The sequence below is a fragment of the Onychostoma macrolepis genome, chromosome 08 (assembly GCF_012432095.1).
Source record: "Onychostoma macrolepis isolate SWU-2019 chromosome 08, ASM1243209v1, whole genome shotgun sequence".
Lineage (NCBI taxonomy): Eukaryota > Metazoa > Chordata > Actinopteri > Cypriniformes > Cyprinidae > Onychostoma > Onychostoma macrolepis.
This window is the reverse complement of record NC_081162.1, coordinates 672,339-689,992: the sequence shown is the minus strand read 5'-3', so window position 1 is coordinate 689,992 and position 17,654 is coordinate 672,339. Positions and strand designations below refer to the sequence as shown.

General features: G+C 38.4%; 1 protein-coding gene across 1 annotated transcript in view; it reads left to right on the top strand.

Annotated features, from left to right (window-relative positions):
• The first annotated feature begins 625 nt into the window (after window positions 1–625).
• chdh (choline dehydrogenase) overlaps window positions 626–17,654 on the top strand; it is a 26,830-nt gene continuing 9,801 nt past the window's right edge. The window contains exons 1-3 of the mRNA XM_058785659.1: window positions 626–722; window positions 6,842–7,613; window positions 13,519–13,670. Coding sequence (XP_058641642.1) covers window positions 6,893–7,613; window positions 13,519–13,670 — 873 coding nt within the window. The 5' untranslated portion in view covers window positions 626–722; window positions 6,842–6,892. The remainder of the gene's footprint in view (window positions 723–6,841; window positions 7,614–13,518; window positions 13,671–17,654) is intronic.

Sequence of the window (17,654 nt, the reverse complement as noted above, 5' to 3'; positions counted from 1 at the left end):
TTCATAGCTTTTAACAGTCACTGTGTCGATTTGTCAATTTGAATGACTAATTTCATAGCTAGAATATAAACGTTCACGCATTTTACACAGTTTCACTTACACTTAATTTCTAGCGATTATCGTCGATTTGATTGCACAGATACTATTTAAACTAAACTGAGCTAGACAATGACATCTCTGAATTCAGTAATGAAATGCCTTTTAACTGAAAATTGAAAATTGAGTGTTTAATCTCATCATTATACATTACTGACACTCTATCCTCCAATTTGATACTGTTAAGTGCTTTGACACAATCTGTATTGTAAAAGCGCTATATAAATAAAGGTGACTTGACTTGACTTGACTGTAGCCTCCCACAAGTAGGAACAATAAATAAATAAATTGCATTCTTAACTTTAGCTTTATAAATGGCATTTCTATAGGCCTAACGAATTGTCAAATTTAAGAAAGTATATAAGTCTTGGACAACAATGAGTAAAACGATCGTATGTCCAGCTGTCTTGTTGAAGTTGTAAAATATATGGATGCATTCAGGACAGTCCAGTGTGGGAGGAGCTACACTGAGGCCCCAGCTGACCGAATGGGAGGTGCTAGCACAGGCCCCGCCCACAGCGCTAGTTTACAGCGCTCAGTAGACCGTGGAGTGGGAGGGGTTTCACGCAGAGTCCTTTCACACCTCTACAGTTCAGCTGTGCGCACTGCATGAAGAGCACTTCACGGTAAGCTGTTTTTCAGTCTGTGGTCACTTCTAACTTCCCGTTATACAAAACAGCAAGAGCTGTTGTGGTTGTGCGGCTTTCGCGGTACTGTCAACTCAAAGCTGTTGTTTTGAAAGGAAAAGTTGCAAAACAACGCCTAACCAGACAGTAACGTTAGTTTCCGACCGCTGGAAACGCACTCGTGGAATGTTTCACTGTTATGTGCGATAAAAAAAGAAAAGAAACAAGCACTAAACAGCTCAAATCCATCGACAAATGGCAGAATATTTAGAAATAAATAACATACAAGGGAAGGGCCTGGACGTGTGTGTGTTGTTGGGAATCATTAATCAGACAGATCTTATGAAGTCAAACAATCCCAGGAATTCTGAAGGACTGATTATAATTTTCTCATGGGATCCAACATAGAACAAAAGCTGTATTTGTTACAAGTCCGAGTAGGTTATAGGCCTTTGTAGAACATCAAAACCTTGCTGGATTGCAAACAACAAAAGTCCGACAAAATTCCCACAGCTTCCTCTGTGTTTTTCTTATTGTTTAATAAGACCTCATTGCAAAATAGTCCATGTAGTTTTCTGATAAACATTACACAATATACAATAGGAGTTGAATATGAATTTTAGTTTATCCGCCACAGTCTTATTTGATCCTATAAGGATCCTTGTGATCAAACTGTGATCCAATCATGTCACATTCTAGGCTTGTTTGACTGCTGCTCAACCCTGTTAGACACGCACCAGAACACAGTCACATTTCTCCCGTTCAGATAAAATCATTAGAAATAAATCATTAACCACTCATCATATATTGTATTGTTATTGTTGTCTTCAGTTCTTCCTTCAGTTCTTCAATTCCCTGCCTAAATTAAACGATGTGCTCTTAATTTTACAAATCATTATACAATATATTATATTATACTCGATGAAGGTGCAAGAGGCTGTGTTCTATTTTGAATTGTCTAAAAGGTGTTAAGTATGATGTGCAAATTCACAATACAGCACAGGCTCAAGTGCATTATTGCTTTTATAAAATGGTTACTACAAATTAAATATTTATATATTAAATTATAATGTTTTTAATTAAAACAAATATTTATGACACTACATGTTGCCATTAAAATGTTATTTCACAAACAATCATTCAGTAATTGGGTTGTAGGTAATTCAGCTGTGCTGACATTCAGAACAACAACACAATTGTAAGTGCTATATAAATTTTATACAACAGTTCAATGAACAAGAAGCTAATATTGAGTCACTGCCACTTAAGACCCAATATTGACATGACGTCGGACAGACGTTGCATTTTGGTTGAAAATGAAAATCGGTTTGACGTCAATTTGACGTTGACTTAACGTTGGATTTTGGTTGCACAACCTAAAAACAACAAAATCTCAACATCAGCTGACGTCGGTATTGGATATTAATTTAACATTGACATTAGACGTTAAATTTACATTGTATTTTAGTCACCCGACATCGCAACCCGAAATTTAACCAAATATCAGCGTCTTATGACATTGTGTGCCTGTTTTGTGCCTGCTGGGTTACTTTATACATTTTTGCTCTGCCATTGAAAATAATTCCAAACAAAGTCAAATCAGAATCAAGGAAAATATTCTGATTTGAATCAAGAACTTCATTCTTGAGTGAATCTGTGTTAAATGAATCGTTTGAGTGAATGACTCATTGACTCACTCATAAAGACACTGGAATGCTGAGCAGGACTCTACACTGTAAATTTTATGGTAAAAAAAATGGCAGCTGTGGTTGCCGGAATTCTACCGTAAAATGTATGGTAGCAACATTTTAGGTTTTACGGTTTTAACTTAAATTTACAGTTAAATACCGTAATTTCATTAACTGATATAATGTTAATACACCAACCTATTGAAGTACTGAAATCTGTTTTGTACCTTTGTATTACACTGATAACCACCAAATGCAGGTGGTGATGAGGGAGTCTCATGATGAACCAAAGCCCATCACAAGCAGATTTTAAATAATAACATATATAGAAGGTGCACAGTGTCATTCACACAAACACTAAACACCATCATGGTGAGACTCATTAAACTGAAATATGCAATAAACATTAATTTAACAACATTAGATGTAACATACAACCCTAATAAACATAACTGATAAGAAAAAAAACTAAGAAACCTAGTTATTTCAAAGAAAAAAGATCAAATTCAAACAAAATTTGAAATGCAATGCAGGGAATTCTGGGAATGTCAATTTACGTTTTTTCCCTGTACATTTTACATTCTTTTTCACTTCCAAAAGCGGCATTTCACCGTAAAATTGTCTGAAATGTCTATTAAAGTTTTTCACCGTATATATTAGGGGAACTAACGGTTAACCATTTAACAGGTTTTTAGCATAGCTTTTTCACAGTTTTTTACCGTTAAAATCACGGTCATTTTTTACAGTGTAGCCTTGAAGACGCTTAAGGACCAGACTAGGAAGGATCCTTACTAGGCATCCTTACGTTTGAGAGGCACCCAGTCACTTGTTTTGTTCCTGAATGAATTACTGCATTTGAATGAATCAGTTGAATGAATCAATCAATCACCTGCTCATAAGGCACTTGTTGTGTTCCTGAATGTTTTTGAAGGAATCGTTTGAATGAATGATTCAGGGACGTTATAAAGAGAGTCGCCACCATCTGGTGTAACAGTGTAACCTGCAGAAAGAGTCACTGAAAAATCTCAGACTGACAGTGTGTTTAAAACTCAGACAAGCAGTGTGATACAAATAATGAAAAATAGAGGTCAGCTGTAATATGGGTTTAACAATGAATTGATACCAATAGTAGCTTTTGGAGCAAATGGTTATAAGGAAAAATTGACTGCAATAGTTTGTTATAGTTTTTCTGTTTAATTCCTGTTTGCTTAGCCGCAGGAGGGTTTAGCAGTTGGTAGTCTTTGGTGTGACAGTATAACATTTAAACTCCTTTAAATATAAAAAAACAAAAATTTCTCACTGACTTCACACAGAGTTTGTTTTGTGACTTTGCTTTGTACATGAATTGTGGATTTAAAATGTGAGAAAAGCCAAGGTATGTAAACAGTTATTACATATAGTATTATTATTACATATAATCATGTTACAATAAAACATCCATTTTAGTTCCTGTTCATACAAACACAAATGTTTGATCCGATTGGCAGATTTTTGTAATCGCTGTGGTGTTTATCAAACAACACCAAAGAGTACAGAGGCAATATAGTCTGTTCTGGATTATTCCTCTGTTATTCACTGTGACTTGGCAAAATATTCTGTTCATGAGTTCGCCTGCCCATCCAGTCCTGATGGTTAATGGTAAACGAACTTGGCTTGCTGTCCTTAATGGAGGCTCGAACCCGAGGCTCGGCCTGAGCTCCGAGTTCAAATCCCCCATTGCGGTACTGCCTAGAGGGAGAATAACAGAAATGGAGGAGGAGATGGGGAGGTGGAGGGATGCTGGAAGAATTGACGCTGAGAAGGTGCAATGAGAGCTGCTTATATAGGCTCGTAATGATGATTGGCAGAACTGAATGATTAGGCTCCTTCCGAACCTACGTTTGAAACTTCATTTCGTGAGCTCCATGAAGTCATACGTACTGTATATACTACATACATATAGCAGCACAAGCATTTCACCATTACTTATTTAAAGGCATTTACAGGGCAGGAATAAACATTGTTGATGCAGCAAAAGTTTGAAAAGGCAGCAGAAAGAAAATATTTGACTATTCAAAGGAATCAACTGAATTTAATTATTTATATAGTGTCACACAGAGCTCAAAAGGAGAACATATAAGTTTAGTCATTTCCTATTATGGGTAATGAAAGGTTCATATTTTGGTTTTGGGAGACCCCAATAACACTTTCATTGTCTTATAATATGCATTTATTTTTACCTTACTTGCTCAACGACTCCCAAACGATTCGCTCAATGATTAATTTTTCCAAACCCCTCCTTTGCATGCCTCTAATCTGCAGTGATTGGTCCAATTGGTCTCATTTTCATTTCATCATGCCTGTAAATGCCTTTGTGAGCACAGTGCTGCTTTGTGTACAGCGTTACCAGGGAAACCGCTGATTTTACCCTGCAAAAGTGACACCTAGTGGCAAAAAAATTTATTTGCATTTTCATTCAGACCAACGCCAAAAGACCAACAAGTGGGCGGGCAATATGCTAATGTTTAATGTTTGACGTCAACATGAAACGGCTAGGGATTCGTTTTTAAAACAACTTGTTTCAATGATTCAGAGTCGACTTTCTTTTGAGATACAATAACTTTATGCACTTTCAGATTTCAAACTTTGCAGGATGTTTTCTTTCACTTAGAGCTGTTACACACTGTATGAAAGCTTATTTTCAAAAATCCATAATAGAGGCACTTTTAAGCTTATCAACAGTGGGGAAAAAAATTATTTGATCCCCTGCTGATTTTGTACGTTTGCCCACTGACAAAGAAACGATCAGTCTATAATTTTAATGGTAGGTTTATTTGAACAGTGAGAAACAGAACAACAACAAAATAATCCAGAAAAACGCATTTCAAAAAAGTTATAAATTGATTTGCATTTTAATGAGTCAAATAAGTATTTGACCCGCAAAACATCACTTAGTACTTAGTGGCAAAAACCATTGTTGGCAATCACAGAGGTCAGATGTTTCATGTAGTTGGTCACCAGGTTTGCACACATCTCAGGAGGGATTTTGTCCCACTCCTCTTTGCAGATCCTCTCCAAGTCATTAAGGTTTCGAGGCTGACGTTTGGCAACTCGAACCTTCAGCTCCCTCCACAAATTTTCTATGGGATTATGGTCTGGAGACTGGCTAGGCATACCCATCCACGACCCATTTTCAATGCCGTGGCTGGCTTCAGTGCCCTGGCCCTGACAGTACATGGCCCCGTCCATCGTCCCTTTGATGCGGCGCAGTTGTCCTCTGTCCCCTTAGCAGAAAAACACCCCCAAAGCATAATGTTTCCACCTCCATGTTTGACGGTGGGGATGGTGTTCTTGGGGCCATAGGCAGCATTCCTCCTCCTCCAAACACGGCGAGTTGAGTTGATGCCAAAGAGCTTGATTTTGGTCTCATCTGACCACAACACTTTCACCCAGTTCTCCTCTGAATCATTGGCAAACTTCAGACGGGCTGTACATGTGCTTTCTTGAGCAGAGGGTCCTTGTGGATACTGCAGGATTTCAGTCCTTCATGGCTTAGTGTGTTACCAATTGTTTTCTTGGTGACTATGGTCCCAGCTGCCTTGCGATCATTGACAAGATTCTCCGTGTAGTTCTGGGCTGATTCCTCAGCGTTCTCATGATCATTGAAACTACACGAGGTGAGATCTTGCATGGAGCCCCAGACCGAGGGAGATTGACAGTTATTTTGTGTTTCTTCCATTTGTGAATAATCACACCAACTGTTGTCACCTTCTTACCAAGCTGCTTGGCGATGGTCTTGTAGCCCATTCCAGCCCTGTGTAGGTCTAAAATCTTGTCCCTGACATCCTTGGACAGCTCTTTGGTCTTGGCTATGGTGGAGAGTTTGGAATCTGATTGATTGATTGCTTCTGTGGACAGGTGTCTTTTATACAGGTAACACACTGAGATTACTCCCTTCAAGAGAGTGCTCCTAATCTCAGCTCCTTACCTGTATAAAAGACACCTGGGAGCCAGAAATCTTGCTGATTGATAGGGGATCAAATACTTAAACCTGCTCCGGAACAGAGTAGCTGTGTAGCGTAAGTTACCATGGTGATGAAACCCCTCAAAACCAACCCACCTTCATGACCTCAGAGAAAACTCAGAGTTTGCTCAAACTAAACGCAAACTTACCTGAGTAAAAACTGAAACCGGCTTTGTGCAACAGGCCTCAGGAGGCGAAGAGGTCACGTTTACTATTATACTAAAATCAGGATAATAGTAATGTTAAAGATTTACTAGTTTCTTAATTTCTAGACTGTATTTCGTTGCTAGAAATTGCACTTTGCACATGTAATCTATTTAACATGTATACTTTTCCATAAATTCTAATCCTGAAAGAAAAGCATCAAGCATTATGAACTGAATGTACTGAGTGTTTAATCCAGTGTTCTCTGTGTTTGTTTTCTCAAGGCCCCCGATGACCATCAGTGCAGCACTTTGAAAGCTGAGATCTCCATCAGTATGCTGTACTTCTCATCATCTGTGAGGCTCACGTCAAGCCTTCGCAGGTACATCAGTGTGCAACGCTTGCCAAACTCATGCTCACTGCTGCAGCAACACAGGCACAGCAGTACCGCAGTAAATAAGACCACAGCATCCTACAGCTATGTGATAGTGGGGGCAGGATCCGCAGGCTGTGTGCTGGCCAACCGTCTGTCAGAGAACGCCTCCGATTCGGTGCTCCTTCTGGAGGCAGGACCCAAAGACAAGCAGCTGGGAAGCACACGTCTGTCCTGGAAGATTCACATGCCGGCCGCTCTGACCTATAACCTCTGCGACGACAAGTACAACTGGTTTTACCACACGCTGCCTCAGACACACATGGACGACAGGGTGATGTACTGGCCTCGTGGCCGCGTCTGGGGCGGCTCATCGTCGCTCAATGCCATGGTGTACATTCGGGGACATGCCGAGGACTACAACCGCTGGCAGAGCGAGGGGGCCGAGGGCTGGGACTACGATCACTGTCTTCCGTACTTCCGCAAGGCCCAGATGCATGAGCTGGGAGCGGACCGATACCGAGGGGGCGACGGCCCGCTGCATGTGACGCGAGGAAAGACCAGTCACCCTCTGCATCATGCGTTCATTGAAGCGGGCCAGCAGGCCGGATACCCCTTCACGGATGACATGAACGGATTCCAGCAGGAAGGAGTGGGCTGGATGGATATGACTATCCACAGAGGTGAACATTAGGAAATTAAATTAGGGCTGGGCGATAAACAATATCATATTGAGGTCACGGTAAAATTAATGACGATGATGATAAGATTTGGACATTTTTGCTTGATATGGATTAATCTAACAGCAGAAATAAAGGCTAGGGATGAATAAATTAGGGATGGGTACCGAGAACTGGTATTTTTTTGGACCGGTACATACACATTCTATCAACAGTTCTAGCGCCTCCGTCTCAATATAATGTACAACGCCACATGCATTCACATCAGTGTTAACTCAGCGGTAGAGTTACTCTCACGGGACACTTATTCGCAATCACAAAAGTACATTATTTGCATGTGCTTTAAAGCCTTGCCGGTTAAAATTTTATTCACGTGCTGTTCTGACGTGTGCTTTTTCTGAGCCCATACACCTGAAGCGCGCACACAAAAAAGCCTGTGAAACAGCGCCTGGTTACTGAACTAAAGTTATCTTTTGCGCTAATATTGTCAAAACACACAAGCTTTATATATAGACTCAGTTGGTTATGTCTAAAATGAAAGTAAACAGCTGAGAGAAAATGTATGCGTGCCTGTATATTAGACGTGTGCAGGTCTTAAAGAGAAAGTAAACATTCTGCCGATTGTCATTAAAGGGATTTAATTTTTTCACCCTAAAATTTAATTTCTGTCATTATTTACTCATCCACATGTTTTCCCAATCCTGTATTAATTTCTTTCTTGTGCTGAACACAAAAGAAGATATTTTGAAGAATGTAACCAAACCATTGAATTTGAAGTCACTGGCAACCAGCAGCTGTTTGGTTTCCCACATTCTTCAAAATAACTTTTATGTTCAACAGAAGAAAGAAGTGCATTCAGGTTTAAAACAACTTGAGAGTGAGTACAATGATGACACGATTTTCATTTTTGGGTGAACTATTCATTTAATGTTAATAAAATAAAACACAAAGAGAAAAATAACTCACTACTCTTGACTGAAGAACTTTAATACAGTTGCTATAGTTCAGCAGTATTAAAATAACTTTTCACATCATATCTTTTTGCACCAAATAGTATTGATAAGAGTATTGATAAGTACCGGTCTCAATAAGCAGAATCGGTATCGGTATCGGTATCAGTATCAGTATCAGTATCAGTATTGATAAAATATAAACGATACCCATCCCTAGTATCAATGAATGGTGCGGTTCATCAAAATGGCAAAATAAAAGTCCTGTCTAACTTGAAGAAATTATACATTACATTTACATTTAGTCATTTAGCAGACGTTTTTATCCAAAGCGACTTACAAATGAGGACAATGGAAGCAATCAAAATCAACAAAAGAGCAATGATACGCAAGTGCTATAACAAGTCTGTTAGCCTAACGCAGTACACTTAGCAAGGTTTTTCTTTTTTATTGTATAATAAATGAAAAACAAAAAGGGAGAATAGAAAAATAATAATCAAGCTAGTGTTAGAGGCTTTTTTTTTTTTTTTTTTTTTGCTTTTTGTCAATTGTATAATAAATTTAAAAAAAAACAAATATATATAATAATAGATATAATACAAAAAGAATAGAGAAGCTAGTTTTTTGTTTTTCTTTTTTAAGAAAACAAGTAGTTAGTAAATGAATAGAGTGCTAAAAGGGGCAAGTTTTTTTAAGAATAGAATTAGAAAAGAGATTGATAGAGTTGAGGGTCAAATATTGTTTCTATAAAAATAATAATTCTGCTAATGTCTCCACTGCTAAAATGACATACTATCATAATAAAATTAACTTTGTTCTCCTCCTCCCCCTCCTTCATTAACTCTAACAGTTGACGATGTTTGGCACGTTTTTCATTAATAAAATCAAAACCATCAGTGCACAATTTTCCACACCACAGTCTGTCAAGAACATCTTACCAGCGAACATACAGTCGTTCACATTCTTCTCTTCAGGCAGAAGTCTCCAACTCATCCTTTCTAATCATCCTACTACTTGATCCTATTCCATCTCATCTCCTTCAAGCCATTTCTCCTGCAGTCGTACCTGCACTCACTCACATCATTAACACATCCCTTCACACTGGTGTTTTTCCCTCAGCATTTAGACAGGCTCGTACAACCCCACTACTTAAGAAACTGACCTACTGACTGGTTTACCTTCTTCCTTTCATTGCAAAAACACTTGAAAGAGCTGTGTTCAACCAAGTCTCTGCCTTTCTCACACAGAACAACCTCCTGGACAGCAACCAGTCTGGCTTCAGAAGTGGACATTCAACCGAGACTGCCTTGCTCTCAGTTGTTGAAGCCCTAAAACTGGCAAGAGCAGATTCCAAGTCTTCATTACTTATCTTGCTGGATCTGTCTGCTGATTTTGACACGGTTAACCACCAGATCCTCCTGTCAACCCTATTGGCAAAGGGCGTCTCAGGAACCGCACTCCTGTGGTTTGAGGTATCTTGGAGAGGTGAGGTGTCCAAGTCGCAACCTCTAACTACTGGAGTGCCTCAGGGCTTAATTCTTGGACCACTTCTCTTCTCTGTCTACATGGCATAACTAGGTTCTGTCATTCAGAAACATGGCTTTTCATATCACTGCTATGCTCATGACACTCAACTCTACATCTCATTCCATCCTGATGATCCAACGATAGCTGCTCGCATCTCAGCTTGTCTAACAGACATTTCTTGCTGGATGAAGGACCATCACCTTCAACTCAGCCTTGCCAAGACAGAACTGCTTGTGGTTCCAGCAAACCCATCGTTTCATCACAATTTCACCATCCACTTAGGAACATCAACCATAACTCCTTCAAACGCCTTGGAGTTATGATTGTTGATCAGCTGACTTTCTCAGACCACATAGCTAAAACTACCCGGTCCTGCAGATTTGCTTTATTCAACATCAAGAAGATCAGGGCCTTTCTTTCGGAAAATGCTTCACAACTCCTTGTTCAAGCTCTTGTTCTGTCCAGGCTGGACTATTGCAATGCTCTCTTGGCAGGTCTTCCAGCCAGTTCTAACAAACCTTTACAATAAATCCAGAACACAGCAGCAAGATTAATTTTTAATGAGCCAAAAAGAATGCATGTCACACCTCTGTTTATAAATTTGCACTGACTACCAATAGCTGCTTGCATAAAATTCAGCTATTTTATGCATTGATGTTTGAAAGTGAAAGTGACAGTGACATGTGGCCAAGTATGGTAACCCATACTCAGAATTAGTGCTCTGCATTTAACCCATCCTTAATGCACACACACAGCAGTGAACACACACACGCACACGCGCACACACACACACGCACACCATAAACACACACCCAGAGCATTGGGCAGCCGTTTATGCTGCGGCGCCAGGGGAGCAGTTGGGGGTTGCCTTGCTCAAGGGCACCTTAGTCATGGTATTGAGGGTGGAGAGAGCACTGGACATTCACTCCCACCTACAATCCCTGCCGGACCTGAGACTCGAACCCGCAACCTTTGGGTTACCACATTACAACAAGTCCGACTCTCTAACCATTAGAGATATCTCTAACCACGTCTTCCCCAGGTGGTTTGCCTACAAAACCACCTCTGGCTCTGCACCCCTTTACCTAAATTCATTACTTCAGACTTATGTGCCTCTTGAAGCCTGTATTCTGCAAGTGAACATCGCTTTATTGTTCATCCCAAAGAGGCACAAAATCACTTTCACAGACTCTTATATTAAATGTTCCCTCCTGGTGGAATGACCTGCCCAACTCAATCCCAGCAGCTCAATCCATAGCCATCTTCAAGAATTGGCTAAAAACACATCTCTTCCATCTTTATTCGACCGTCTAAAGCCCTATTTGGACGGGACTAGTTTTCCAGGGGGTTGTTAGAGAAATTTGTGTTTCACAGACGTACTTGGTGATTTTAATCCCGTCCGAATCTGCCACGTCTGTGTTTTTCTCACACAACCTCTGTAATAATTCCAGAGCAAATTACCTACTGTTTTTCAGCAAACTCAGTGATCCTCTGAGAAAACTAATCCCATCCGAATGCGATGTCTGTGATTTTTTTTTTTTTTAATTTTTTTTATTTATTTATTTTTTTTCACAACGCGTTTCCTTGTGTGTTTTGGCCAATGTGAATTACCGTAGACGCTCTTACCACGCGCATATTTGATATATTTGCCTCCCGGCAAAGAAAATAAATAAAATAAAAATAACAATAATAAAATCAAGAGCCAGATCACGTAAAACTGTTAAAACTGGCTATTGTAATATCAGCGTCAGGTAAAATTTATTCACATTCATTTCTGCACTCAATTATATAATGTTTTAATTACATATGTACCTTTATGAAAATTAAACACGGGTTTACTGCAAATAAATAACTAAAGTAAGAGTAAAGTAACCACACATTAACGTGGTTTTGCTATATTAGCCATTTAGCTTCACCATGGTATTTGTGTGATTTATAGCTACTAACGGTAATCAATCTGAATGACTATACGCAATGCAGGCACACAGAGCACGTGATCTCTGAAACGCCCATATGTCCAAAACAGACCCTCCCACCTCCGTAGTAAACACTGAGATGTTAGTCCTGTCCGAATTGGTACATGAAAAACTAGAAGACTAGTCCCGTCCAAATAGGGCTTAACTCTAGCACTCACTATTCTAATTCTATTCTTAAAAAAAAACAAAAAAACAACTAGCCTCTCTTGTTTTCTATCTATTTCTTTTCTTTTTATTTATTATACAATTAACAAAAGCAAAAAAGGCCTCTAGCACTAGCTTGCTCTGTTCTTTTTCTATTCTATCTGTTTTCTTTTTATTTATTATATAATTTAAAAAACCCTTACGTGTACTGTGTTAAGCTAACTGAGACGTTATAGCACTTGCGTATCATTGCTCTTTTGTTGATTTTGATTGCTTCCATTGTCTTCATTTGTAAGTTGCTTTGGATAAAAGCATCTGCTAAATGACTAAATGTAAATAAAGATGGAAGAGATGTGTTTGTAGCCAATTCTTGAAGATGGCTAAGGACTCAGCTGGGATTGAGTTGGGCAGGTCATTCCACCAGGAGGGAACAGTTTTCAAGTATAAGTCAGTGAAAGTGATTTTGTGCCTCTTTGGGATGAACAATAAAGCGACGTTCACTTGCAGAATGCAAGCTTCTAGAGCCACATAAGTCTGAAGTAATGAATTTAGGTAAAGGGGTGCAGAGCCAGTGGTGGTTTTGTAAGCAAACATCAACGCCTTGAATTTTATGCGAGCAGCTATTGGTAGCCAGTGCAAAACTATAAATAATAACAGAAACATATTACTATTGTTTTACTGTTAATTACTATCTCGAATCTAAAAGTAATAATAACAATGTTGTTATTAAGGGACTATCATACAAGGTTTTTTTAGTTTTGTTTTAAATTGTTATATTTTCATTTGATCTAAATTGGTTAAATTATATTGATTAAATTAAATTTAATCAACGCCATTTGTGATGATAAATTGGTATTAAATGATAAAACACAGAATCAAGAAAAAATGAAATGGATTTTAATTTTGAACAAAGTTATGTTTGCATTCGTTCTCAAGGTCTAACAAACTTGTGGAAAGAACTTCCTTCCCCATTAATGGTAAATGAATAGTGTGATAAATGTCAGTTCCATGTGGTTTGAAAAAAAAATAAAAAATGTAGTGATAATCTTTTTGCCTTATCACCCAGCCCTACCGTGAATTAAGGCAGTTCATTGTAATGCAAGTCTATGGGGTTTTCTGACTCATTTTAGCATCTGAATAAAAGTCTGGTCACTTAGTCAAGTAACAGCACACATCTTGCCTCTTATGATCTGAGGAATCATTCATGTCTGTAAAAGTGTAATATTTTGTATGAGCACTAGCGATAGTGTAATTCTTTGGTTGAATCTGTAATGATCAAATTAAGTCACCTTCTCTCTTTTTCTCACACAGGTAAACGATGGAGCACAGCTAGTGCTTACCTCCGGCCTGCGCTGTCCAGACCCAATCTGAGAACAGAAGTGCGCTGCATGGTGACCCGTATTCTGTTTGATGGGATGCGAGCGAGAGGGGTGGAGTACCAGCAGGATGGACAGACTAAAAAGGTCAAAAAATGAACTCACTGGCATTAGTATTTATGTCAAATTAACTTTTTACACTGCATTTAAAAGGACATAACACAGTTTCACCCAATCTCATGTTAATCTTCATATCCTTAAAGAGTCTTTAGTTTTATCATATTTATAAAACAAAGATACAACTTTACGATTCTCTCCGGGCTCCTGGAGGCATGCTGTGGGTGGAGCTAAAAAGTCATAAGCACTTAAGCGCCAATTTCCAACAAAACACAGACATTTGATGCAGTTTTACTTACCATCTGCAGTTCTGAATCATGACCGAGATCTTTTATAGCTGGAACTGCTCTACATTTCAGTATCAAATGATGTGCAATTCCTGTGTCGAACTGGGCCTTGTTTATAAAACATTCATCACAAATGAATCATAATATGAATCATCATAAATGACAGGAACAAATAACACTTGTGAAACTCCGTTGATGCCCCCGAAAAACAAACCGCATTCACTGTTCACGTAACGCTGGGTTGTTTGGGAAGCTGAACAAGCTTATCTTTCCCTTGCAATCAAAACACACTTCTTTGGAGACCTCAAGGCTCAGTACTAGGGCCGTTACTTTTCACGCTTTACATGTTACCCTTGGGAGATATTATCAGGAGACATGGCGTTAGCTTTCACTGTTATGCTGATGATACTCAGCTCTATATTTCTTCGCGGTCCGGTGAAACACACCAAATTGAGAAACTAACGGAATGCATAGTCGATATAAAAAACTGGATGACGAGTAATTTCTTACTGCTAAATTCTAAAAAAACAGAGGTGTTAATTATCGGACCTAAAAACCTCACATGTAATAACCTAGAACACTATCTAACTATCTAACGCTGCTCTGTCATTTCCTTTTCATCAGTTAGGAACCTATGTGTGCTGTTTGATTTTTCATTTGAAAGCCATGTTTCTAGCATCTGTAAAACTGCGTTTTTCCATCTCAAAAACATATCTAAATTGTGACCTATGCTCTCAACGTCAAATGCAGAAATACTAATTCATGCATTTATAACCTCAAGGTTAGACTATTGTAATGCTTTATTGGGTAACCACCTGCACGCTTGGTCAACAAACTACAGTTGGTCCAAAATGCAGCAGCTAGAGTCCTTACTAGAACCAGGAAGTATGACCATATTAGCCCGGTTCTGTCAACACTGCACTGGCTCCCTATCAAACATCGGATAGATTTTAAAATCTTTTTAATTACTTATAAAGCCCTGAACAGCTTAGCTCCTCAGTACTTGAGTGAGCTCTTATCACACTATAGTCCTCCACGTCCACTGCGTTCTCAAAACTCTGGCCGTTTGATAATACCTAGAATATCAAAATCAACTGCGGGCGGCAGATCCTTTTCCTATTTAGCACCCAAACTCTGGAACAATCTACCTAACACTGTTCGGGAGGCAGACACACTCTGTCAGTTTAAATCTAGATTAAAGACCCATCTCTTTAGCCTGGCTTACACATAACACACTAATACGCTTCTATTATTCAAATCCGTTAAAGGATTGTTAGGCTGCATTAATTAGATCAACCGGAACCGGGAACACTCCCCATAACACACGATGTACTCGTTACATCGTAAGTAGAATGGCATCTACGCTAATATTTGTCTGTTTCTTTCTTATACTGTTTCTCAGTCCGTATCCGTTCAGATGGTGGATCAGCACCAAGAGATGATGTCTACAGCCCTGATCGTCAGTGGAGAGCCCCTGAGACATAAATTAAAATTATAATAAACAAACAAATATATATTATAAAAATACACCGAGAAACAATAATTGTAACAATAAATTACAATTATAGCAAATTAATAAATCATATAAATGAAAAACTTCAAATAATGAATAAAACACAAATACATTTAAATTATAAATTAAAATGATCCATCGGGACAAGACCACGGGAATCAGATAAGCCCTTTACACAATCTGACATGGCTGCGGTTGGAATTGAACTGCGGGTTTCGTCTGGTCAGAGGAGAACTGACCCCCGACTGAGTCTGGTTTCTCCCAAGGTTTTTTTCTCCATTCTGTCTCGGAGGGAGTTTTGGTTCCTTGCCGCTGTCGCCTCTGGCTTGCTCAGTTGGGGACACTTAATTTCTCAAAAATGACCCATTCATACTCAAACACTATTCACTGATTGTTACTGTCATTGTGTATGGTGTACCAGGTATTGAGGTCTCCGTGTTCATTTGGGTACTAATTAAATTGAGTGGAAATATTATTTTAAAACGATAACAAGCTGTCTACTTGCTTACTTACATGTTTGTAAGTGAATCACATGCGTTAATTGCATGTTTTCTTCCCAGTGCTTCATTGTTTAAGTAAATTTTACAAACCGTGACTGAGTGAAATGTAGCAGTGCGGTAGGCAGACCAATAGCTGACGATCTAAAATAAGTTAAAATGTTATTTTGGTTCAACTCAATTAATTATATTTTTAATATAAATGAGTTTAAATGTTAAATTAACACAACTTGAAATTACTTAGTAGATTATATCATGTTGCATGTTTTAAGTAAAGAATGTTGAGTGAACTCAAATATTTAAGTTCATAATAAAAAACAAAATAAACAAGATAATCTTTGTTATAAGTCAAATTGTTCCAAGTTGGGTTTACTTTGGACTATACCTATAAAGGAATAACCATATAAAGTTTGGGGGTTTTTTTCCCCTTTTTTCTTTCAGATTGTGAAATTCTTGGTGGTATGTCTGTTGCTCCCCCCTCCCTGTTATTTGTTTGAATGGATGTTGTTTTGTTGATTTGAAGAAAATAAAAAGTTGATCACAAAAAAAGATTTTTTTTTTAAACGATATAACAAATAGGGTTGCAACGGTGAGGAAATTTTCCCACCGGTTAATCGACGTGTGACAACACCGGTAATACCGGTATCACCGTGGTGGGAATTCAATTCAAGCAACAACAAAATACAACGTAAAACATTAGAACTTTTATTAACAAAACGAATAAAAATACACCATGCTATATGCCTAATGTAAAATAACAAATAACTTGCACAAAGTTTAAATAGGTATACAAAACTAAAAATCAGTGAATGAGGAACAAATAATTATGAAACGTAGAACGTATATTAGCAAAACGAATAAGAAAGTTTAGAGGCATGGACGGCATACACCTTGATGTAAAATAATGAAAAAAAAAACATAAATACACAGTTTAAATAAAATAAAAATCAGCAAATACTGTGGAACCCAATAAATGAGAAACGAATGTTTAAAAAAAACTTCCATTAATCTGGCAGAAGTCAACAGGCTTTTCAAAATCCAAAATATTTGCATTTCGTTTTGAAACTCTTCCGCCATTGTCTTGTCTTTTTCAACCTTCTTGTCAGTCAGCTCGACTCCTCACGTGATAAATGAAATCTGGTCTGTGATGCGTGACTGTCGTTCGATCGGCGCGCTGCATTGAGCAGCCACGTTCAGTTTTAATTGTAGTGTCCTCTAACTGAATTTTTCTGATTTTTATTATTATAAAAAAAAAAAAAAATCAAAATGACGGTGCAACGGTGGGCAAGTGACGTAACCGGTGTTGCGGCTTATCAGCGTCAACACGTCTATCGCAGCAAGCCTAATAATAAATCTTTCAAATGTCAAATATAACTGAACAACAAACTTTAATAGGTCTTTCCGTTTACTAATTAAACAGCACTTCATTTCCACATTTACTCTTCTGATCTATCCCTATGCAAAGCATGCTGGGAACTAGAATCCACCCCTGATAGCACACGTACATCTAGGAGACGTCTATTTGACGTCTGCATTTACATCTACAAGACGTATTTTTTAGGGTGTTTGCGCATCTGCAATACGTCTATTGGACGTCTCCTTTTAGATGTCAAAAAGACGTCTATTAGATGTCTTTAAGATGTTTATGATTTAGAATGTATGTAAAACTGACACCTGATGAACGTCTGTCAGACGTTTGTAGACAGCAGATGCTTTC